Here is a 26,929-nt window from a genome sequence, read left to right as displayed (position 1 = left end):
ATCGTTGATTTGCTTTAAAGTTACAAAAGATAGTAATTTATATAGGGTTGTACTTTTTATGTTATTTCCATATTAAAAAGATGGAAAACAAAACGCATAAGGTATATAACAAGTTCGAAAAACAGCTGTTTTAAAAATTCCTCTAGGACGTACTGGGACTTTCATTCGCACATTCCAAAAGTTAGGAGTTCTTGACAACCCCTGGATCCGAACTTAGTGAGCGATAGTAAACTGGTTAATTTAATGGTGTTACCGAAGAAAAGTAATCATAACCAATCAATTCGAACATGCTTGCTGTTCGTTGGTTACTTATATTTATTTGATTCAAACCTAAAAGGTACGCATTGCAATAATAAAACAATGCTTCGCGGGCCTAGGTTTGGACCACCCTGATTTAAAACATTCATATACACAAGTATAATCTGCGGTAAATTTTTTCTGTAGTCTAACTGCATCCCATGTCTTTTTAAGCCTTTCCTTTAACTTTCGCACGCACTCTTTAAAGAAATCAAAGGAAAGAAAGACATTGTGCTAATCAAAACCTGCGACGACAAGTTTATTCAAATAAACATAAATTTGCAATCACACTAATCGCCACGATCAAATAAGCCTGATTTGATATTTTAAATGGTTTAGGTAGTTTTTGCGCAATGCTGCAAAAAATAGAAGCAGATCAATATCGATTACTTCCGAGTTTCAAATATACAGAATAATTACTGAAGAATGTTATTAACGACAAACAAAATATAAAAAAAAATTGCACAATTGTAAGTTAAAAAAACTTCAAATATATATATATTTATAAACTTGCACAGGATTGACTACTCCATCTGGTATTCAGCAACAAAAGGCTAGTATGAAAACATAGCAATTAGACAAGATGAAACTGGCACTTTAATGAAAGTATAGAACTCGTATTCATGGCACTGGGTTAAAGTCACTGATCTACCGGCTTTACATGAAAAAGTTGCTTCAAACTTTAAGCAGGTGCGCTGGTCTTAGAATATAAGGTATAAATAAATTTGTATAAACGCCGGTAACACGATGGTCAAATTACAGAGCTACCAACACGGAATGATGACAAAATACGGTACGATAATATATTTGGCATGCTTTGTTACAAAGAATGAGTTTAAATTGTATAATAGTAATGTTGGTGATTTTAAGGATTTAATACAGTAGCTACAGCCTAACAGCGTGGTTATCATTTAGAAATACGTATTAATAACAATATTTCTTAAAATAAATCAAATTTTTAGAAAAAATTTGTTTCTATAGCACAAGTAGGCAATAATTACCCACAATGTTACGCCAACGAGGTTCATAAAAAGCCATTCAGCATGGGTGGAATACTGGTCTAAACCCCAACTGAAAGGAACATACGACTGGAAAGTCTCGTGACCAACGTATAGCAAGATACTGTTCATACCTTAAAATAAAAGACATTGAATAGGTTGTGCGGGCCAGATTAGTAGGTAAGCTAAAAACCGGTGCATCGAAAGTGAAAAAATGTACGAAACTAAAACGTACCGACGAAGTCTAACGGCGAACCAGAGTAGATCTTCCAAACGTCCACCAAAACATAAAACAGAGTAATAAGCAAGAAAGCCATGGCAGACAAGGTGGTTATAAAACTTGTGCTCCTGAATAACGAGAAAAGTCTATGGTTTAGTAAATTATTAAGTTACCAGATTCGTATTTGTAGTATAAAGGTTTTTTATCACTTGCCTTTTTAAGCAATAACGTTTCAGGTTACTACAGAGAACAATCGCGCAGTGTCTACTGGATTAATTAATTTGGATTTGAAGTTCAAAAAAAATTTCCTAAGCAATATAAAAAAACAACGTAGCAATACCACAAATTTTTATTGACTGGGATAAATCCTTCGTTGGATGAAGCTTTCGTAAGAATAAGAGAAATTACTCCAAGAATAATTGCCCATGATATCCATCTGACACAGCGTTCCTTGACTGTGTTGTAGTAAATAAAAATTTTTCCAACCTAAAAAGAAAAACAATGTACAGCAACAAATTTAGTGGTGGAATTAAACCCATTAACTATAATTGTGCTATTAAATTTAAATTGTGGCAAACAGTATACAAGATTTGGAGATGGATATACAGTAGGGTTGTTCAAAAAAACACTTTTTTGTCAAATTTTAGTAGGGATCCCCTGAAATTGTTAGGTTGCGTCAAAAAAACCCACAAACCAAATCTAAGCACTTTTGTTTCAGTATTAACCGTGCTACGTCAATTTAAAAATTCCGTTTTAAGCTAAAATTTTTGAAAAAACTAATTTACCTGCCCCAGAAAACAAATTTTCTTTCTACTTTTTTGCATTGCTTTGCAATTGAATAGTTATGAATAAACCTGTTTTACAGTTTAAAAGTGAGTAGTCATTGTATAAATGTTTATTTTTAACAACATTTGTTAGGCTGTTTTATACTAAAAATGGCTTAAAAATTTAAAATAAAGTAGATGCAGCACACATGACATCAAATCAATAAAATAGTGCATTTAGTCTTCACACAATTATAACAATTACTTATTTAAATTTGGGTACACTATGCACGGATCTGTAATGTAGCTTAATAATAAATTTCAAAGTCAAAAAGGTCGAGTAGATCGACAGCCTCTTGATTAAGACGTTTTGGATACGAACTTGTAGACTCAAAGAGTGCGGCAACAACACAGGGTACGAAATTAGTACAATGATCGAACTTCATGACAAATTGTTTAGTTTATGCTATGTTAAATGTCACAAGTTTTCATTTGCAATTACCAATTGTTAATCGTGTGCCGCTGCTGTACATCCTTGTCATTTTTTTGCAGATTAAGAAACTCCTTTTTTATGAGTTAAAAGAAATGAGTAAAACATTGTAGTAAGCGATTAGAACCACCACGCACACGTCCAGATTTCCCATATAAAAGGAACGTTCAGTTTATACTACGTAGGTTGTGCAGCAACCCGTTCAAGGGATTTCATAAACCGGGTTTTCATAAACTTACCATTTAGCGAAGGCGATGGCTGGCGGCCCTAACAAACACGTATTTTCAGCGCCACATCATTATCGGGATGGTTCAGTAAATAGGCGCTAACCTAACAGGATCCAAAGTACCAAAATTAAGTTTTATTTATAGCGATCGGGAATCACTAACAATCGTACACCTTATTTTTTTTACTTATCCCTAAACGTTGTACTACGTGGCGCTATATGTTGGTAAACATACACTTTAAATAACGAAATGTTTCCCCACAATTGGAGTCACACCTGTTCAGCCCGCGAAGAGGCATTTAATCGGATGGCGTGCTGTAAATGATGGCATTTATCTGCGTGACTGTGAAACATGCGATTGTTCGTCTTCTTAAACTAAAATTTCCATAAATTTTATACTTTTTTGAAAAAGAGTCGCCTACTATGTAGCCAAATTACAATACTGTGTGTTTATTTAAAATGGAACGACTAAATACCCAACGGCCAAGCACTTTACGTAACGAAAGCCCGTGACATATACCAATAGGGAACCACAGAAGGTAAATTGACTACATATTTACTAGTGTTCACAGTCCTACCTATCTTGTGTTTTTTTGAAGTTTCGAAAAAGGTTTAAGTTCCTTTTTGTTTTTCTGACAAACTGAAAAAGTATTAAAGAGTAAAACAACCACTAAGCATTTAGTTTATCTACAGTAGGACACTGCCTCCCCATCGTAAGCGCCGAACTTCCAAAATTCCAGAGCGTTTTTTTCTAACCATCGCAAAAATGGTTACCAATCACACAAATAATGTAAAAGCTCTTAGATAACAGCTTGGGCCTACGTGGCAAATGAGGAAAAGTATTAAAAAAGCATACACGCTGGTTTTAAAATTTCGAACAAAAATCAATATTAATTGTCAAGTTATAGGGCCATTGCTTTTCTGTTCATCTTGAATTTTTTGACGTTTATAAATTTTAAGCTGCTGCAACAGGTAAAAATATGCATTTTGATTGTTTGGGCAAAAAAGTCTTATTGAATAGTTTGGTGTTGAGCAAACACATTTTAAAGCAGTGAATATCAGTCCTTAGCCAGTTGCCATTTAGCCTGGGCAAGGCAGGGTATTTCGTATTGTACAAAATAATTAAGTTTTACAACATCAAAATACTATTATTTAACATTACTACTACCCCAAGTGTTGTACATGTAAAACATGCACTAAAAGTTCAATACAAAAGTACTTATATAAAAAGCAATTACCTGGCTGCCCAAAAAAACAAGAGCACATCCATTGATTGAACCTAAAACACCTTCAGGATCAAAGAAAACTTTTACTTCATTAGACAATGATGGGTAGTAGATTGACTGTAGAAACATGTTATTATATTGTAGGATTGCACTATTAATTAGGGAAAAAAAGTATGCATTTTACTAAAATTATTTAATTATCTAGCTCAGTGGTTATACTTCATAGTTTCTACTCCACACTAAAAGTTATGACAGGCTGTACAGGGCAAACACAAACCCACCCCAAAAGCAGGGATTACGAAACAGCATGTTTATAACCCCATAAATTAGTGCATAGTAGAAATTTCAAGAACATAAAAAAGAGAAACAAAAAAAAAACAAGTCAAACCTTGCAGGTGGGATGTCCATACATGTGTTTTTCTCCAAACATCCATCTATCAATATAACCTGCAGCACCACCAACACAGGTTTCATTAGCATACATTCCACCATCTGCAAGACCACCAGGTCCCAAGTAACCACTAAACAAACATATCCAAATAGCATACTTATAGTCAAAATTAAGTATCTCACATTAAGTTTAGAACTATTTACTCTGAATATACTGTGGGTTAAACAACACATGCCAACAAAAAAATTCCTTTCTGAATTGCACATTTTTTGCAATTATGAGCAAAGTAACCATGTAAATTTTTTATGAGATATTTGTTTTAATACTTTATTAGGGCTATTAAATCATTTCTTTGCAAACCAGGTTTTGACAACAAAGTTTAACAAGTTGCAAATATGCATAAATCTTACTTCTGACTTTCAAAAGGAAATTGTCAAAAGTAGGGATGTTCAAAGTACAATATTGCAACAATATTGCAAGTACAATATTTAAACCAAAACAGGGTAGATAAACAAAATACGCTACAGGGCTACTAAAGTTCATCTTTTAGCCAACATTAAGTGGGATTGCGCACAGCTACTAATAGATCACAATTGAAGTAAATAGTTACAAACAGGCGGAGTTTGTAATAACTAAATGCTGTTGTATTGCAGTCCGAGGGCAAAAAGTTTTGTCAACAATCTGGTATTTCTATCAAGTTTCATGTTTTTTTTATGAAGCATTACAATTTAAACAACTGCTTCAATTGCATTTGTTTAGAATTTCAATCTTTTGAATTTTTTATTACAATATATAATATAAATGTTAGAAAATTGTTTTACAATTAGTTGTTGTTTCATCACAAAACGGTATATTATAATTATGTTTTCAAAATAGCAGTTAAATTAAAGAACTATGATTATATATTCTTGATTCGTTATTCCAAATTTAGGGCTTATTATTGTAAAATACCTTATATTCTACTTTGAACATCCTGAGCATAAGTAATAAAACACATCCCAAAGAGAGTTGTATGCTACTTTTAACAAACATGCAGAAAAAGACAAATAGAAACGTTTCTGTTAATCAAATCTAAAAAGTTACAATAAGTTTTATTAAATTGAATGGGGGTCGCCAAACTAAAAGTTGGGAAGTCCTTGACCAATGGTTTTTAACCTTTCGGCAAATTGCCAGACCATCAGAAACAAAAACATCCAAATTTATTTTTGAAGAGTTTTACAAGAAAATAATTTTCCTTTTCTATAAAAAAAGGTAGCTTTTAAAACAAAAATGACATACGTTGGGCAGCCAGGTACAGGAAGAACAAATGTTATTAGTAGCCAGATTGCTTCTAAAATAAAAACAATAAGCCATTGTATCCAGTATGGTAAGATGTCTCTGAAGTGATACCCCCATGTTGTTTCACCAGACTCTACAACAAAATATGCAAAGCTGAAATTTAGTCTTATTAAAAAAATATTGAAGTAAGATACCACCTTGTATATAAGAAGTTACAATGCAGCGATGTTTGTTTACCGTAAGGTATTGTCATAGTCAACCTCTTGTTTTGTTAGTCCTAACACAATAAAACTTTTTTTTTCCAATTTTTTAACTTTAAATGAACCAAATACCAAATATCAGTTTTTATAGAGGCTTTTTAGCACTGATTCCGGCCTGCCTTATTTTTTCTATAGCAAATTACATTAAAAGAACAATCTTAAATTTTAGTTGACAGATAAATGTATTACAAATATTACAAAGCTATGATACATGTCACTTCAAAATGTCCAGCATTTGGCCTCTTTGGAGTTATGACAGGTTCATTATGATATAACATACAGCAGAAGTCCTTTATCATACCCCTACTACAAATACCTTAGTAGCAGGCTTATATAGATTGAATATCTTGGCAAAATTTTCACCTTATAAGCAAGTTAAAGTGCATGCAACCAATGGCTCTTTTAGCCGCAACTACTAGAATGCCTACCAAAGCACATAATTTAAACTTAGAAAATTATTTTTAAAATGAGAATGTATTAGCAGTTGTCTAATATGTGGGCCCACAAATATGCTAGTAAAGTTTTTTTCGCTTATGCTGGAAAACTTTTTGCGCAGAAATGCAAACTTATTAAAATTGCGCTTTCCAGTAGCCTCGACAATTTTTATTATACTAAATTGATACAACAAAGTGGAAAGAAATTTACTAATCCAGCTCTTGCTTGACTACAAATTAATTTTTAATAAATTGTACCAGCATTCAGAAAAAAACGTTGTAAATTAATTTGCAAAAAACAAGATGAAATATTGATTACTCAATTTTAGACAATTATAAGCCAAAATCGGAACAGGCACTGAAGTCTCATGTGGTGCACGCCTTCTAGCTGAATCTTAGTTGGCATATGTAGTCTTAAACCTTAACATCGCAAAAAAATCTGTCTTTAAAGTGGACTTTTGGTTCTTCCAATATAATACATACAGCAAACTGCATTGATGGCATTTGTTTGTGTAGCCCAGGGGTGTCCGACACATGGCATGCATGCCAAATGTGACACTCAGCCTAATAAAAAAATGGCATGCAAGCCCCCCTAAATATCAAATTTGTTATACAGCCAATGACCAATGTTTGTTTACAATGTAAAACAATTGCGACAATCACGACCACTAGCATTTAACATTATACGGTAAGGGAGGCTAGCATTCACATAATTATATAGCTTGGTGTTAAGAAGCAAATATGTGCTCACTGACGGACACTTAGATGAAGTAATGTGCTTTTCCCTACACAGCTTAAGGCCAATCTTCAGAGTTTGGCCGAAAAGAAACGTTTGCGAAGAAGCAGCTTGGTCAATTGGTTTGCTTGAATAAATAAGCAAATGTTTTGGTGTGTAAATAAAGTTTTTTTGTAAAAAAACGCCTTTAAGAGTAAAATGAATTAGTTACGAAACTTTGGCAAGTTATACGATAAAAATTGGCACGCCGGCATGTTTGAGTTGGACACCCCTGGTGTAGCCAATCATTTAAATCAGTGGAACAAGCTGTATATATGTGACTCCTTTGGATGTATATATATGTGATTTGATGCCTACTTTTATGTCTTGGTCTATTAATGTGCAGCCAAATAACAACTCACATACTTTTGATTTCAGAATGGTAGTATGCTGCTTAACCTTTGGTCATAAAACTACCACAAACATTAAAAAAGAAAATAGTTTGTTCACTTCCTAACATTCTACTTTTTAAGTCAAATATTGTAAAAAATAATTATTTCAACATTTCTAATGCAACGCTATAGAGAATACTTCACAATAAAATGCTAACTAAGCCCTGAAGCACAATCTACATAATAGTTGCATGCCCAGAATCTTGTCTATTTTGCAAAAAGTAGTTCCTATAATGTCCTTACCAATAATATAAGTGAAACATAACATCGCTGTGCAAAATTTGTCTTTAATACAGACATAGCAGACAATAACAAATTTAAAATAATTTCTCAAAAAAACGGTTTAGAAAAATAATTTCATTTACGGAAAAAGTGTCAAAACCCTGTTAAAGCTACCCCTACTTGATTAAAATGAAAAAAAGCATTACCTTTTCTATATCTTGCATCTAAACTATCAGGTATCTTGTGAAATGCGAGTTGTATTGAAAATCCAAACAAGTAGGCAATTGCAAACCGTTGTAGAACACCAGGAACCCTAATTGAGCCCCAACTACCTAAAAAAGATGGCTATTATATTTACAACATTTAAAAAAGTTATTTATGTTAAAAACAAGCCTTTGCAGAAAAACTAACATTGTGTTAACTTTTTAAATGAACCTTGTTTGTAAACATCCCAGGTTTATAGAATGGTACCAATTTATCTTTAGTTTGTGATTTGCTAAGTCTAACCACCATGTTCTGTTTTTATTATGCAAAAAAGAAAAAAGAAACCTTTAGCGAACTTAAAAAAAAGAAGCCTAAGGGTAAAAATACCAAGCACAGATAAATATATGATCAAGCAAGATGTTTGCTTTTTTCCTTAAAAGACATTTACATTTCCTGAATAAAATTTACACATTGACAGAAAAGATAACGTCTTATATCTATCCTTTTTAATATATTAGCATAGTTACAATTATTTATTATTTCTGGAATGCTGAAACAAATTAAAAGTGTTAGGTATGTCATTGTCACTATTTTACCAATCTCAAGTTTTCCTAAATCTTGAATACTTACTGTTGTGATTTATGATGAATAAACCAAGTGCAAACAACACAATGGTTCTTTTAATCAGTTTTAGTATAATTTCCTTCATAGGGGTTGATCGCTTCAGAAGGCTATTGATTGACATTGTGATGTTAATTCCCATAATAAACATAAACCAAGGAAAAACAAGGTCAGCAACTGTAAGCCCTAAGAAAAGAAAAAGTTAAATAAAGATTAATTTAAAACCTAGCTTTAAATAACTAACTTATATTAAAAAATGTTTTTTGTTTTTTGTAAACTTTGCTCCTAAATTTAAAATAAAATTGTTATGTTTCACATTATATAAATAAAAATAGTGTATGTATAGAATAATAAATGCATAGTTATTAAAAATTTATCCATAGTTTTATTTACAAAAATATTAAAGACACTAAAGTCAAAATAAAATTACAATCAAATCAATCAATCAATCAATCAAATTAAATTTAAAACATAACAAACATAAATAATGTTTTTTTTTCAAATTATGTAAGATGCAGAAAACAAAAATGTTACCATTCCAGGCACTATGGTTAAAGAACCAATATGAACCCCCACCATAGTTGACAAAGATCATTACAACTAAACATAATCTAAAATAAAAAATAAAAAAACACATTACTCTCAGGCTGAGTGAAAGCACAAAATTGGTGTATTAAGTAAACTCAAACCACACTAAAATTTTGTACAAAAAAGAAAAAGAGTTCAAGTTTTCTTGCGCTGTTTAGGCAATTTGAAGTACCTAAAGTTACTTGATGTTTTGCAAATCCTGCTGCCAAAAAAGCTTGTGACCAGGTATGTAGCTCTAATTATACAGTTAAAATTTGTGGGCTGTAATTCAAAACTTAATTTTGATAAAACTGAAAGACCCTTTAAAAAACTCACTACTGTGTTTGTTAATTTTGTAAATGATTTTTGTACATTTTGTAAACTATTTTGACTTAAAATAATTTTAACAAAGTCAAAAAATAATCGCCCTTCTCATCGCCTACATTTGTTGGTTAGTTTCAGCTGATATGCTGTTTAGTGCAAAGTTAACAGGACAATCCCCAATATGTGCCATCGTAATGCACACACAAATTAAGTAAACAGGCAGATTCAACATCACTCTCTTTAAAGCAAAATATAAGACTGACAAGGTACCACGTTTGTCATTCATAGTGGGTGCATTTGTCATATTATCAGGTCTATTGCATCCATAAACACAATTGTTAAATACTACGCCTGGTAGCAACAGCATATTTTGACTATTAAAATAAATTGACTACATCTTACCCTTAAGGGAAGTACGCCAAAATGAAGCAAAAAGGCAGGAAGGAAAAATAAGGGCTGACAACAAGATTATACCATTTAAAACAAGTTATCAAAATTGAGTGTTTTTATGAATTGTACAAACTAACGAAGAATACAGAGTTAAAAACTAGATAATTCTAATAAAAAGCAAAAAAGCAGAATTAAAGCAAAAAGCGGCTAATTCTAATCTAATTTGTAACTGTTTGTGCACTCTATTCATATTAATTATCTAGTGGTTCCCAAACTATTTTATTCTGTTTTCCAATTTTTTATTACAAAACCGTTTGAGACCCACCATGTCTATAAAACATTTTTGTATGGACTTAAGTCCTTCATCTAAATCAGATATATCAGCAACCGGTGTAAACAAAAAGTTTTTTTTCACATATATTTACTATTTTCATAGTAACATTAAGTACATCTTGAAGACCACATGAAGTGTTGGAAGCTTAACCTTGTGAAAAACTCCTATGCAATTTTTACACACTAAAGTAATTAAAAAACGTGAGTTTGTAAACTAGCCAATTACTCAAAAAAAAACATTATTGTACTCGTCTCTTTAACTTGTTATACTAAAAAGGAAGGTTCCTCTTATATTTATCAACTCATGCGATTATTATAGTGACCATTAATTACCAATAGGTTTCCTATTATATATTTTTTTCGAACTTCATATAATTTGACTATAAAAACAAAATAAGCATAAGTAGGTTTCAGATCAGTTTGTTGAAGTTGAACAACACCCCTGCTAAACTTAAGAACACTTTTGCACTATTACACTTATGAAAAATGTACTGCTGCTAAAATCTTACAAGCTAAGTTCACATATTACTTTTTTTAGTCAGATATAAAGAAATGAACGAAGGCATTTGATACTTTTCCACAGTAAAAATAAACTTTTACATGGCCCAATGTTTTTTTAAGTTGTTTTGGGGGACCTTAAAAAAAACCCTGACATGGCCAACAAATATTTTAGCAAAACAAACCATGTATTGTTGCAATGTTTTCAAATAGCTCTGTGGTCCAAACGACTTGTAGGTATTTTTTTATAGTTAAAAGAGCTAGGCTATGCTAAATGTATAAATAGCAAATTTAAACTAAATTAATTTTAACGATTCAATGTAATTCTAGTTTATATTCTGACTTTTAAGAATTCAGCAATTCTAATTTTAACCTAACTTGAGAAAACTAACGTGACCTAATTCTAATTTAATCTAGCAAAACCTCAATTCTCTAATTTAAATCTAATTTTAAAAAACTGAAATAAATCTAGTCATCCAAGCTGGGAATTTATTTTACTATGCAGTATTTAACAAAAAATTACATTTAATAGAATAATACCACTAAAATCTTAATAACAATGTGCTCTAAATTTAGGTGCAACACACTTTGAGAGTAATGTGACAGATATTGTTTATTGTGACAACAGTCACCTACCATTCCATGATGAATGCCTGAAGAACCAATAATAACCTCCCTTGTAATTTACAAATATCATGATTATAATGCTGAGTCTGCAAAAGTAATTAGCAGGCTTTAATATGGATGATCTTTAACTTACTAATAAAGAAATGCAAAAAACTCATTCGTTAAAATACCAATTGTTTCCTTGTGCCCATACAATCACTGTTTTGCAATTATATATAAAGTTAATACCTTCAATACATACTCAATTTTTACTTACCAATGTTTCCAAATTAAAAAAAAATGAGTGCCAAAATTAGGTTTTTATTCAAGCTACATATGAACAAAAAAAGTATAAATAATAGTTAATTTGAGCTTCTAAAAAAAATCAGACAAGCCAAGAATCATCACAAAAAAATCTGAAAGTCTTTACAAAAAAAAATCTGCATATTATTTCTTAATTGTTTCTCGACCATAATATACATATAGCCAACCATGACACAGCTACTAAACTTTTCTTACGTAAAAAGATTGGCTGCGGGAAATGATCATCGATAATTTCAGCAATATAAGGGACAAATTTATTCATGATTATTTTTTCTGTGTCTTATTTCTAGAGATCAACCGATATCACTTTTTTGGACCGATTTTTTTTATATACCTGGGAAATGTTTAAAACTTGAATTAGTTGAAAATAAAATCCAAATAATGTTTAAATTTATTTACCTTTATTAATTATTAAACTATTATTTTGCATATTAACTTGGCGTGATGCTAAAAACCAAAGTTTTTTGTTAAAAAAATGGATAAGTTGTTACAGGAAAAATTACATCATACTTTCGTACTAAAATATCGGCCAAAGTATGGGCCTACATTTATCGAAACCGATATATTGGTAGAAGCCAAATAGCAGTAAACCGATGTAGCGGTCTATCTCTACTTATTTCTTACACCTGAACAGCTGCAGGAAAGTCAAAGTAAATTCATACTACATGAATGTTTTTAGCATATTTTTTTAACTTTTCAGCACATTTTTATGTGTACTTTCTAAGTTTCAACACAAGTCCAAAGCTAGCTATTGATAATGTAATAAAACAACACCTATTGCTTTCAATTTTGGTCTAAAGAGAGAAGCAATTAGCTTTAAAAAATGTTCAAACGCTAGGCAGTTCATCACTACATAATAACATGTCATCAGCTCTGACACCAGTAGCCAACCTACTTTGTACTATATATTTAGAAACACTTTAGCCACACTTCAACAATGCAGCAAAAATACAAATTACGTTAACTGATTTCCTTTCAAACTTAAACTCAAACATCTTTCCTCAATTCCCAAATACAAATACTTATATAGACCTGCCAAATTTCCCTACCTGTGTGTAAGCTGCTAACTACTTTAAAAATATGTATGGCATAGTACTACAAAATACTAGCAAAGCGTTATAATGAACCCCAAATGAGACCCACAGCTTGAGAATGCCTAAGCTACAATATATAGGTAAACAAACCCCAGTTGCAATCCGTCTGTAGATTCTTTGATGAGATTAAAACCAGGGGTTAGGTGATTTATTTGTTAGAAGCCTCAGTTGGTTATACCTGCTCTTTATTTTGTGTGTCTCATTCATTTACTTCACTCTAGGTCAAATAATTTAGCTAATATCCAAACCCTCGACCACAAGTTACTAAAAGCTGAAAAATGCAGATCATTTTTAGATTTAGCATATCAAACAACAGTACATCAAATTTTATTAACCACTTATTAGACAGTTAAGTTACTCAAAACAGTCTAACTTTACCAATGGTACAACTAAAAGTATCATGTTAGACCAGTGGTATTGGCAACTTTGAGTGTGCAGTGAGATATTTCATTATTATTTCAGTTTAATAAGTAGTTATTGGCCAAGGATAGCAGTACATTCATTGTACTGTAGCGAACCTACCGATGTGCACCCACGTTCATCGAAGCGTGCAGATCGCCTTTTTCCTATTTCGTAATTGTACATTTATAAACGCGTGTTTGTGCTTGTGCTACCCCTTTACCTTGACTTAACCATGTCGCAGCTACGCAATAAAGCACCAACCGCTTTACTGGTGACCCCGCGTCTTCAAAACGTTTTTTGAAGGTCAAAAGAAGAAATTGAACAACTGGAGTCTTAAGCAAAGTTAGTCGAATGACTATCGCCTGTTCTACAAAGCTTCCCACGTTCTGGGAAACACAGCTAGGATTTTGGCTACTTGGCTCGACACAACGCAATCGAAGAGCGCTTGCTTTCGGCATCTGCGCTTTCCCGATAGGAACGCGCACTGCAGCAGCTAATCAGCATGCCTTCACTTTGGGACAACCAAGACGCAATGCTCTTCGCTTTAGTTGTTTATTCTTTCCCGGTAGGAACTAAAAGCGCGACTTTTTGTTTATAAACACGTTTTCTCGGGTTAACAGAAACACCTGTTTCACGAGAGTAGATGCCCGCTCTGCTCGAGACGGTTTCTCGTTGGCACACTCGTCCCTGGTGGCTACAACACATGCCAGAGGATATTCGATTGGCAAGGCCACTGAAGAAAGCTGGTGCTTTTACGCTCGTCTTGAACGTCGCACCAATCCACAGGGTTCCGTTCTTAAGACCGCTTATGGAAGCTAGCCTACCTGCGTTTGGTACTAGCTCTTCCTCGCTCGTCTCGAACGTCGCACAAACCCTTCAAAGGATCCGTTCCCAAGACAGCCTATGCAAGCTCGCCAACTATTTTCGCCGTCGATGCAACCCGCAATATATTCACTACGTCACCGACGTGGCGTAGTTGAGAGCGAATTGAACTCGCCCACATGCATTTAGTCGCTTGACCATGGTCAATGTTCTCAAAAGTGACTAACGAAGCAACCCGACGAACTTCCCTGCAACCTACGCAACTTCACACATGCCCGCTTCTGGAGGGGGGTTCTGTAGCGAACCTACCGATGTGCACCCACGTTCATCGAAGCGTGCAGATCGCCTTTTTCCTATTTCGCAATTGTACATTTATAAACGCGTGTTTGTGCTTGTGCTACCCCTTTACCTTGACTTAACCATGTCGCAGCTACGCAATAAAGCACCAACAGTAATTTAAAATCTGGTATGGCTATGAGTCTTTATTTTGGAGGTGGTTTCAAGTTATTTTTTGGAGGTGGTTTCAACTAGTTGCCCTTACACTGCTTATGAAAGAGTAATTTGGACCATGACAAAAAAAAAATTGCCAAACCACTGTGTTAGAACTTCAGAATTTGATTTTGTGTAAAAAACAATTCATGGCAATGTAAGAAAGATAACAAATTGAATTTTTGTATATGCAATGTAAGATCATTCATCATTAAAAAATATTTTTATCTTAAACTAAACATGCAAATCATATACGAAACAAGCTTGCTGTAAAACATGTATAGCTATGTGTCCTAAACAGAAGGGTATTGCCCCTAGATGGCCAGAAGGCGTTAGCTACAGGGTTGTTTACCCAAAAATTTTAACTCATATATACAAAACAAAAAATTTCCTCCTCTGTTAAAGTTGCTTTAACTTTAAAATTATCTTTACCACCCAAAATAAACTATAATACTAGGTTTAAATATCCTAAAATATTACAAGAATAATTTTTATTTTTTCACTATAAAAATATATATAAGTACAAATACAGTAACATCTTATAATAAAACACTAAAAAATCTTACCCCCTAAAGCAGTCAATAGAAACTATACGTTCTCTTCCTTTAGGTACAGAAACTTTAGGAGGGGTATCTGGACTTGAAAATTCACCTTCATTCGATGGGTCACCAAGGTCCTTTATGAGAATAAATAAATACATTTGTATTTCAATACATGGTTGTTTACTTTAATAATCACTTCCAAATTAAAATACAAATAATGCATGCAGCTAAATGTGGCTAGGCTGTCCATCAGATCTGTCATTTGCCCAAATTTTACTGCTGTCCACTTCGGGAAAAGTTGCCATAATTTGATGTGAGTTATATTAAATACTTCAGAACAGCCCCTTAGAAATCAAATGAGGGATTTTTTAGATAAGTTGAAGTAAGTTTCCACTTCAATTTATGTTTTACGATTTTTTTTAAGTTTTTTTTATTTTTTTTTCTTAATTAAAAACAGTTACAGGCATCTCATACTCAGGAAATTTAGTTAATGGGGTTAAATGTTTGTGTCACATGGTGTGACTTCTCTACTTAGTCAATATTAATGTCCGAATGTAGATAGAATTGTTAGACCGTAAGTAAGATGTGTACATGATTTATATGATGTCTGTCATTTCATCAATTCAATCCAACCAAAACCAATTATAGTGCTAACAATAATATTAAAATCCTACGTCATTAACTCATTATACAAGATCCAAGTTTCATGGGAGTTTTGTTTTTCATTTTCAGTTTAAGCGGTGGGGTAACTAATAATCTACACTTTAGTGACAAAACAGCAAATAATTGCAAAACAATTTGCTAACATATGTATATTTTGAACATAATAATGGTTAAAATGCCTTAGATTTTATAGCTATTTCCCATATTAATGCTGAACCACATAAAAAAAAAAAATAAAACTCTTGCCAAAAGTTAATTATTTGACCCATATAGTAAGTGTCATGCAACACAATAAATTCAAATTTTATATATTTAACAAAACATTGTTGCCCTTTAGATTTACTTAGTTACAAATAGGATCTGTTACAGTCAAATAATATTCTGCAAGAAATACAACATTACTCCTGCCAGAACTGCATTAGTTCATGAGCTTAAAATTAATGCGCAGTGTGCCCAAATCGGCTTAGCGAAACACATTTGCATATGACAGGCAGTGTTTTCACATCAATTATTATCAATATAAACAGGGCTTAATGAAAATAGCTGCTTAAAATGTTATATTTATGAATATATATATAATATATATTTATGACAGACTTACTACAATAAATTAAACTAAACTATTAAAAATAACACCCGAAGCCTTCAACAGATCAACTCCATCTGTCTATCAAGATACAAGCAAGGCAGACTACAAAAAATAGCCTGTAGTTAGTTTTGAACTTGTGACCTCTAGTCATGGACCGTCGCTCTACCAACTGAGCTGGCTCAGAGGGGAGCGCGTTGAGAAACAACCATGGCTCCAATGCTTACACACATTTTGTTAATACAAGCAACTTCACTTTGAATGAGATCTCCACTACCATATCATTTAATAAAAGATACACATGCAACCAGGGCTGGGGAGCCACCGTAAAATAGCATTAGCTCCGGCTCCAGCTACGGAGCCATCAGGCAATTATTAAATGGCTCCGGCTCCAGCTCCGGAGTCGTAAAACTCAATCCTTTGGCTCCGGCTCCAGAGCCATCAAACACACACCCAATGACTCCGGCTCCAGCTCCGGTGCCACCAGTCACTTATTCAATGGCAAGTTTTAAAAATTGCTTTTGGCTAACTAACGTTGGAGATGGAACAAAATATAATTTCTTAGCTTTAGCACCACAAATTGAAAAATGGCTCCAGCTCCACAAAAATAATAAAAAGGGCTCCGGCTCCAGCTCCACAAAAATAATAACAATGGCTCCGGCTCTGGCTCCAGAGAAAATGCTTAGCTCCGGGCTCCAGTTCCGGCTCCGGCTCCGGCTCCCCAGCCCTGCATGCAACGCCAGCTGAGCTACATGGCTCATAGAGGAGTAAGTCGAAAAACAACCATGGCTCCAATGCTTACACACATTTTGTTAATACAAGCAACTTCACATTGAAGAAGATCTCCAGCACCATATCATTCAATGAATAGACACACACATACATGTTTAATAACTGTGATCTAGCCCTTCTAAAGTAACTTTTCGACTAAGGATAATGGTTCATGTATAATATATTTTAAATCAGCGAAAAATGCAAAAGAAAATAAACATGCAAAAAGTTATTATATTATGTGGTTTTTATATTTGCGAATCACTTACATTGGTGATGAGTGCAGATGTATTTGTTGACAAGTATTTCTTATACAAGTATTCTCCAATGATGTAGATAAGACCAACACCAAGCAGAATCAAAAAGGCCCAGCAAATCGCTAAAAGAAAAACACACACAATAATATAATGTGGTTTAAATAGATAGATAGAGTACACTTCTTTTATGCAGGTAGTAAGTGGTTAATTCTATATTTAACAGTTATAAATTATAGAGATGTTTAATAAATATGTATATAATTATCTTTTTAGGGTCACTTTTCATATGTGATATTGTTGGTGACAATTTTTGCTTGGTGATGATTAGATAGATGTCATGCTTGATAGCTAAACGACAAAACATCCCATTATTATCAGAAGGAATAATTTAAATAAATTTAATATCTGTGAGCAGGCGCGTAATGTGATGTTCTAGAAGGGGCGTGCCTAGGGATGTTCAAAGTAGAATATCGAATCCTTGGATACGAATCCAGATGGGATTCGAATCCAATTCTGCCGTTTATTTCGGGTAATTGGAACCGATATAATCTAATGTTTTACCGCTGATTGTTGCGCCTTATTGTACAAACGCGTGTGGTAAGTTGGCCTGTCGCTGCGGTGACCAATTTATAGTGCTTGCTTTAAACGTAGCCTCGTAGTGCAGTGTCAGCGTTTTTTCGGGCACCCAATTACCGCGTCTCGCGATAACGTTCGTCTAATAATTAAGTGTCAATCAAGCATTATTGGGCGAGCGACTAACGTGTAATGTCTGGTGTGGAGTTCGCAATTGCCCTAAATGCATTAAGTTGCAAAAGTAATATTACGTTGTAAAACGTGCTGGCCGTCTACAAAATGTGCTATAGGGTTACTTAGGGTCAACTTTAGACCAATATTCAGCGAGGTTATGCAGTTGTGCACAGCGTAATTGTCAAGACTTCGTATTCTTTGCAGTACATTATTTGACTGCATAACAGATCATGTTAGTCAAAAAAGAAGCACTAAAACCCAACAATGCTTTAAAAAACAGGACCGAATTGCTTAAGACTTCTGTGTGCAGTGTTTCATTGTACTCACTATTGGCAAAAATATAAGTTTTGGCAACAACCTGGAAAGTTGACATAATACAGTTTACAGAACTGCTTCAAATGACAGTTGTTAAGAATGTTAAACATATGGGAGATTTTTATTGTAATGTACACATGTTAGCAAATTGTTTGGGCGATATATTGCTGTGATTGTAGGCCCTGTGGGGTAGATTACGATGAATCCGTTCCCCAAAACAAAACCAAGGTTAGATAATTTAATAAAAATATACTAGGATTCGCTATTCTGGATTCGTTATTCTAGATTCTAAACCTATTATTCTAGAATACCTTGGGATTCTACTTTGAACATCCCTAGGCGTGCCACACAACCACTATCATACCTATAATTACAAGGAAAGGGCTGTGGGAGGGGTTTAAACACCTACGTTTATTTAGAGATTTTCGACTGAATACTGTTGACGAAGATCTAAGTCAGGGTTGGGCAACCTTTTTAACACAAGGGCCAGTTAGGAAATGTAATGCTTACAGGAGGGCCGCACATCAAATAAACACTAAATACTATTTTCAGCTTTTACTAGAAAAAAACTAATGAGCTACTAGGCAGCAACTACGGCGTTTTGTCAGTGCTGTCTACTTGTGGATTCGGAAATAACTTCCTACAATTCCAATGACGACTTTTCTTACTGATCAGCTCAGTACAATTTAATTAACAGCCTTAATTCAAAACCAGCTGTTAAACATAACATCTCAGTCAATATGCATGGTAAAAGTCTGTTACACCTTGACCGTCCTAGACAAGTGTAGTTGTTGCAAAACAAGTCTTTATCATAACAGCATGACACAAGTAAAACTTTTTGAATCAAGATTGTTTTCTAATAGATGCTTCCCATTCGAGGGCCGTATAAAAAATGGAAAAGGGCCGCATGTGGCCCACGGGGCACCCCTGATCTAAGTGGTGCACAGGTGTTAATCTAAATTATGCTCAGGTGACCAGATGCTGCCCCTGAAATACATTTCGCCAACTTTATTAATACACTTCTAAGTATTTCTCATACATTTTGAAAGGTTGAGACTTGGCAGTTTGCCAATGTAAGTGCAATTCGCTCAGGGCGTGTGCTGATTAACACCCACTTGCACAACTGGCAAGTGCCCAAAGCAAAAAATACCAAAAGTTTCGCACAGCCGTGCTTCATCAGGTCTAAGTGCAAAATCCAGCTCTGCTAGAGTATTCTGCTGTTGTCACACACTGTTAAAACTATTTTGGTTAAGCTTGATTTCATAATGGTGAAATATATATACGCAGCCTAAATAACTGGCATTGCCTAGGTCAGTGGTTCTCAACCGCCAGTCCGGGGACCGGTGCCGGTCCTCCAAATATATTATAATTTTATATCTTAATTGTAAAATGCAAGATGTTGAAGGCTTGTCTATCAAATTTAGAACTCTGCCAGTTCCGCAATTTGCAGCATTGTGACGTTAGATACAGTTAATGGTCCATTTTAGACTTTATTGTACATCACAATCCTGCAAGTGTTGTGCCCAATTGTTTAAAAGTAAGCTACAACTTGTTTGAGTCTTAAGCTTTAAGACCAGTTGTATGTGAACGCTGAGAAGACTTTTAGTTGCATACTTTTGTCAAATTACATTTTGCGATTGGGAAACATGTAGTCCACAGAAGATGGCAAAGGAGCTGGTTATCTTTATGCTATTCAAATAACCCTGGACTAGGGATGTATAAAGTAGAAGAAAAACAAGATATTCTAAAATATTAGGTTTAGAATCAACAATAAAGAATCCTGAAAAAACAATCGAAGTATATTTTTATTATAATCATATTATACATTTTCTTTTACAAGTACTTTTTTTCTGGTTAGGTGCTGCTACAAATAATGTATAAAGCTTACGTAAACTGCTGTTCCATGGTTCAGTGATTATTTTTGGTGATGAAAGAACACAACTTTCATTTTGAAGGACAAAATTAAGTATGTATTCTCCTCTTTCTCCAAATTTATAATGTAAACTGCACAAAAACAAATACAAAATTACGACACCAAAGTATTTTATAAAAACAGGTTCAAAATGTACAGTTTCATGATAAAATATATTTTGACCAACTGTTTTAAGATAAATATTTATATAAATTATTGGTACTAAACAGTCCGCAGCATTCTATATTGGTTAACTTTGTATTACATAAAATAAATTATAAATTAGTAACAGGTTCAATAAAGCAAGTTATTTATATATATACTTTACAGTATCATTTTATAATAAGAAGAACAATGTTTTGTATAAATATGTGGCCGAAACTTTAGTTTATTTCATCCTAAATCATTAAGTCCTGTGGCCTTTACTTAAAAATAGGTGGCAGTTGTTGGCAAGGAGGCACAAAAGACTCATAGGGAAGATTTACTAGCAACCTACCTAACAGTCAGCCTTCTCTTTCGCAAAATTTATTTTGTATAACTGTTTAGCCCCTCTTCACATATTTACTGTGTTGCCATGGGCAATTTCACAATGTTGTCATGGGTGGAAATTTTGCTTTTCATTGAGCTCCTTTAATTTAATAAGTGACTAGAACTACAAGGCCACTACTGCAGCTATTGAATCAAGCATTTTTGTTGTTCTTTAAATTGTTTATAAATGACACAAAAATATAAAAAATACTAGAATATAGCTAATTCAAATTTTAAAAAACATTTAAACAGAAACTCCACAGCTCTAGCAGATATCTTTTATTACACCATATGAGGCAATCATATTACTACTAAAAAAATAATGTCTTTTTCACCTAACACACCGCCTACACATCTTTCCAAATACCTGCAGTTAGTTGTCTTTGTTTGTAAAACAATTGTCATCGGCCAATTGGTATCAACCAAAAAGGTGCTGTTTAATTTATTTTCGTCAACTGTGGTAGAAGTGTAGAATGCACACTGTATAAAAACATCACAATCCTTGTCAGAATATTATAAAAATCCAATTTAAACAAAAGAATATAACATTTACACTCATGAAAATAGCATTTAGTACAGTGGTTCCCTTTCGTCTTTCGACTGTGGCTGTCGTGTGCATTACAATGTCGCCATTTTTATGTAGAGCAGTGATTCTCAACCGCGGCTCTCAACTGAACATTTTGCGGCTCTCTAACCGAGTGAAAAATTAGTTACAAAGTAAGTAAGAGAAATCAAGAATTAATGAATTGTGTCAGTCCTGATCGACAAGCTATGGCAAACACTGTTAATTAGTTAGCCTAGGCTAGCGTAATGTATAGTTGTTGTTTTCTAGTTGCTTTCTTAATGTTTTTTAATTATATGCCTACTGTTGTTTTTTATGCGGCTCCTTGCAAACCTTAGGTTTGAAATGCGGCTCTTGCTCTGAAAAAGGTTGAGAATCACTGATGTAGAGATAGTAACCGTAAAATTACTCTATATAAGCATAATATTCCAAAACCATGTATTTAGTGTACAACTGGCGCAACCTATTTTCCTCAATGTAGAGTTGTATTTTAGCTGACTTAAAAAACAGCTTGGCACAGATGCTACGCCAGGGGTGTCCAACCTTTCAGCTCTTGACGGCCGCATTGACAGTCTTATTTTCCTCACGGCCGCAAGTTAAATTTCTTTAGGGATGGCTCAAAAAGTTGTCAAATCGTGACGTCAAAACATAATTAATCTTAAAAAGACGTTTTGTTGTCTAATGAACTCGTGGTAAAATATGGAACCTAAATGCAGATTAATTGTGCGAAGGGCGAAAAAAATGCGTTTATTACGTTTAGATTTGGCAAAACTTTTAATTTAATCGAAATGAGCTTAGGCACATAAAATAATCGCATATTGTTATAAACGCGCAATATGCCATGATATAAATAGCACTTTTGATATTAACAGATTTACTTCAAAGGGACTAAAATACAATAAAGACAGATAGAAGAAGTTCGCGCAAAGCGCGAAAAAATAGCGCTTGAATTGAAATTTGTTAAAAATAATATTTTTAAGGGGCATGGTCAGGTGCCCTCTCTGGATCCACGTCAGGTGCCCTCTCTGGATCTAAAAAAACCCTTGTTTAATTTTAGACCTGCCTCAAAGTTCCAAATTCAGCATTTTTTTTCTATACTGGCATTTGTTTTAAATTTCGTGCAAGTTTTTATTTCATTGCCACAAATTAAAAATATATGCCCAATATTTTTGAATACAGTTTCCGTTTGTTCGCAACCCACTTGTCAGCCTTTTACTGTTCAACGGTTAAGACGCGCTGATCTAGTTCAAAAGACAGCCTGTAAACGTAAACAAACCGGACGTACAAATATCATTCGCGCAAAGTGCAAAAAATTTTACGCACTTGCCTAGTTAAAATAGTCAAAAAGTATTTGTAAATGACTCGTTTCTAGTTTGTCCAAAGAAGCCGCGGGCCGGGTAAATTACATTGGCGAGCCGATCCGGTCAACAGGCCTTAGGTTGCCTACCCCTGTCGTACACTGATTCCTTTGTGCATCAATCAATCAATGAAATCAAGTTTTTTTAGCGCACATAAGAAATCTCTTCCGTGAGAATGTAGCGAAAGAGCTTAGCTCACTGATTTAACTACAATCCTTAAGTCGTAAAAAAAATTGTAATCTGCATTTAACATATCAACCATTAACGCATGCCAGTACAGTCACGGCCAACACATGCTTATTAAAATACACGTTAACGGCCGCACAATTATTCATCGACGGCCGCAGGTTGGACACCGTTGTGCTACGCTAATTGATTACACTACAGAAAAAATACCTTTGTTTAGTACTGCATGGCAAAAGATGTGCTTGTAAATATTTATTTAGGTCAAAGTCAGTCAAGTTCTAGTCACTAAAAAAAGAATATATTTTGCCACAAAATAAGGCATCATCTGTCTTAAAGTCAACGATTGCACACTAAAAGCGGCACCTGACAGGAGTAAGATGACAAATATATTCGCTTTGCATCTGAAGGTTTACTTTTACTGGACGTTAATAGCTTTGTTCTGATCAGTGTTTTTTGCTATTTATGATATCAATACAATCATTAAGTTGTGACATCATACCTGTCACTATTCTATGAATTTCTGGACACACCACTGGTACATGTTTTTTTTAGGTGGGGGGGGGGGGATTACGAATTACTTTCTGACACAAGCTCCGAAAAATACTTTTTTGACAGCAATTACAATTTTAGACCTCAAACTTAATGCAAAACTGGAAAATAAATAATATGCTTTATGAACCTTATTACTAAGAATACCTCTGTGTGGTAGCAATTCCGACCCAAATTAAAAATTTTTAATTCAATTTTTTTAGTAAGGTTAACAGGTAGAATTTTTAAAAGCCAAATGTAAATAGAAATAAGTACTGCAATATACCAGAGTACAGTGCTGTCAAATCTAACCTTGTAACAATGATCTGACAAAACATTGACTGCAAGTTCATAGTTGATTTCCTTTGTATCTTTAACAACTGTTAGTTTTGCAGTGTCTATTTTGAATTGTAACTTCTCTGATGACATATAAGCATTCCCATACAAAGGTGCTTCATTTAATTCAGGTTGTTGAACTTTGGAGACAACATACTGATGGGCTTTAACTGTTAAAATAAAAGAAAACATGTTGATCTTGTTATATCATAATATTAATAGAAATACATTGATATATCTATGTAATAAATGTGTGTTTTCTGTCAGTTTGTCTGCTAACATGACATATCCTGGCACCACACACTAATTGTATCAAAGTTGCTGCTTGTGAGTATATGACAACTAAAGACTTGTGAATAGGGATGTTCAAAGTAGAATCCCAAGGTATTCTAGAATAATAGGTTTCGAATCTAGAATAACGAATCCAGAATAGCGAATCCTAGTCTATGTTTATTAAATTATTTAACCTCGATTTTGTTTGGGGAAGGGATTAATCTTAATCTACCCTACAGGGCCCACAATCACAGCAATAAATCGCCCAAACAATTTTCTAACATGATCCCAGACATTACATGGTTAGACGCTCGCCCAAGAACGCTTGATTGACACTTAATTATTAGACGAACGTTATCGCGAGACGCGGTAATTGGTCGCCCGAAAAAACGCTGACACTGCACTACGAGGTTACATTTAAAGCAAGCACTATAAATTGGTCGCCGCAGCGACAGGCCAACTTACCACACGCGTTTGTGCAATTAGGCGCAAATCCGTGGTAAATATTGAATTATATCGGTTCCAATTACCCGAAATATGAGGCAGAATTGGATTCGATATTCTACTTTGAGCATCCCTACTTGTGAACACCTCCAGTTGTGGGAATCGCCTAGTGCATGCAGCTGCCCCATTTGTAAATATTATCTACATTACTATAACAAAATAAATGAATGCTGCAAATTTGAGTTTCAAGATCACTATTTTAAAAACACAGTTAAATACACTATAATCTGCTTTTCTGCAGGTTGGTTTGCTTGTAGTTGAAAGTTGAATTTGAAAATAAATTTATATTTTTAGTTTAAATGCTGCAAATTTGTATCGTTCTTTTTAGATTGCCATAGTTAAAAGACTGTTTACAGCAGTGATTCCCAAACTTTTTTTCTCGCGTACCATTTTGAGCTTTTGTACAGTGTTGATGTACCACCTAAGTTACACCTTACCAGAATATCTCAAACTTAAACTATTTTATACAAAATAAAATGAGCATGTAAGCAGAATTAAACTTTACCAAACGCCATACCAGGAAGACAAAGAAACCATAAATTAAACAAAAACCAAGGTTCAATGCGATAGTTGTTTTTTCTTCACCAGCTGGTCAATACATACGACAATACTACACCGCTCACAAATAGTTTATTGCTACATATATATTAAACCAGCTAACAATTAGCCTTTTATTATTTTGAACAAGGTAAGTGTTACGTCATAAACGTGCGAAACCTTAAATTAAAGGTAACTAAAACGCAACATGGCAAATTACCCAATCTGAAAGTTTTAAAAGTTGAACGTTTTCGAAATTTGTACGTATGCTGAAGTTAGTCGCGTACCACCTGAAAGACTCTCGCGTACCACCAGTGGTACGCGTACCACAGTTTGGGAACCACTGGTTTACAGGGTCGGCAACTATTTCCTGGTCGTAAGTCAAGCCAGACTCAGAAAGGTCTTAGTGGGCCAAAAAACTGTTGCAGATGAGTTTTTTAGTTAAAACATGTAGTTTTTAAGAATGTTATCCAGATTTTGCATTTTATTTTATTTAGTAGTGGATCTGGTTGTTATTATGTTTACAAAGACTATTTTTATTTGAATGATAATTACATAAATTGGAAACATTTAACTAAACTGATGGTTCTGCCTGTTCCACCAGGCTATGATTTCTCTGTTTAAACAAAATAAAAAGAACTCTCGTTATAAACCAAACAATTTATTTGGTTCTGCAATATAGTTTAACAAGCAAATCTTTTAAAACACAACTCAGAAAAATCTTGGTGAACAACATCTGACTTTTTAGCATGATTATAAATGGAATTGTTATGCTACAGAGAAAGTTTCATTTAAAACTATCATTCCAAGTAAAGCCTCAATTTATTACTTCTATTGCTGACCAAAAAAAAAAAAAAGAAATTCACAGTAGGTGGATTTGGAAAAACTCAGAGACCAGTCGGGAAAATTATAACACATCTTGCTGGGATCTAAAGATATCAGGAGTAATTCAGAGCATATTATAATTTTTGGGGTTCAGGTTTGGTTTGTTTAAAAAATGTAAGGGTAGGCTTGCCATAACTCAAGGGTACACTTGTCTATTTAACTTTTGGCAGTTTTTGGCATACCCATCACGTTTTACACTTTATGTTATTTTTACAAAGAAAATCATTTGTCATCAGCTGATAAGCCAGTCGAACTTACCTGCAAAAACGATTGATAACACAGCCAACCAACTTGCAGAACTGACCATTGTTTGGCAAAAAAGTCAACTATGAGCTATATTTAAACAAAGTAGCAATAAAGTATTCTGAATTTTATGCCTAACTCTAAAAAAAATACATCAAAAGATTGTTTCTTAATAAATTATGATGAACTATAGAAAGTTAGGCAGAATTGTGCTTATGATCTGCGCTGGTCTACAAATCCACTTTCTTTCAAAAGGAGTTTTCAAAGTTAAATGTACACTTTATGTGCAGGTTTATTGAATGTTCATGTGCACTTTACGTGCATTTGCACTAAATGTGCATTTGCACTTTGTGTTTAGGAGCACTTAATGCGCATGTGCACTTTATGTATAGGTGCATCAAATGTGCGAGAATGTACTCATAAAGTTGTGTATCCTCTGCACTTTTTTTGGATTGGTGGCTATTATGTGAAAGTGGCTAAAAATACTCCCAGAGCTATTCCTATTTGTCCATGATCACACATACCATGCAGGCAGATATTTCATTTGCA

The 26,929-nt window shown here is 33.9% G+C and overlaps 1 protein-coding gene across 1 annotated transcript; it reads right to left on the bottom strand.

Moving 5' to 3' along the window:
- Positions 1-560: 560 nt before the first annotated feature.
- On the bottom strand, positions 561-26,652 carry LOC146140648 (heparan-alpha-glucosaminide N-acetyltransferase-like). Its single transcript, XM_083391891.1, has 15 exons — positions 26,396-26,652; positions 23,915-24,108; positions 21,336-21,448; positions 20,417-20,532; positions 17,479-17,588; positions 15,214-15,323; positions 11,547-11,623; positions 8,808-8,984; positions 8,180-8,305; positions 5,891-6,023; positions 4,610-4,742; positions 4,234-4,338; positions 1,856-2,001; positions 1,531-1,643; positions 561-1,429 (listed from the first exon to the last, which is right to left on the bottom strand). The coding sequence occupies exons 1-15, from the start codon at positions 26,442-26,444 to the stop codon at positions 1,248-1,250; spliced, it is 1,884 nt and encodes a 627-aa protein (XP_083248017.1). The 5' UTR covers positions 26,445-26,652; the 3' UTR covers positions 561-1,247.
- Between the last annotated feature and the right edge of the window lie 277 nt (positions 26,653-26,929).

Source organism: Ascidiella aspersa, chromosome 6, assembly GCF_963924565.1.
Source record: "Ascidiella aspersa chromosome 6, kaAscAspe10.2, whole genome shotgun sequence".
Classification (NCBI taxonomy): Eukaryota; Metazoa; Chordata; class Ascidiacea; order Phlebobranchia; family Ascidiidae; genus Ascidiella; species Ascidiella aspersa.
Note: the sequence above shows the minus strand (reverse complement) of the source record. Positions and strands in the feature narration are given on the sequence as shown.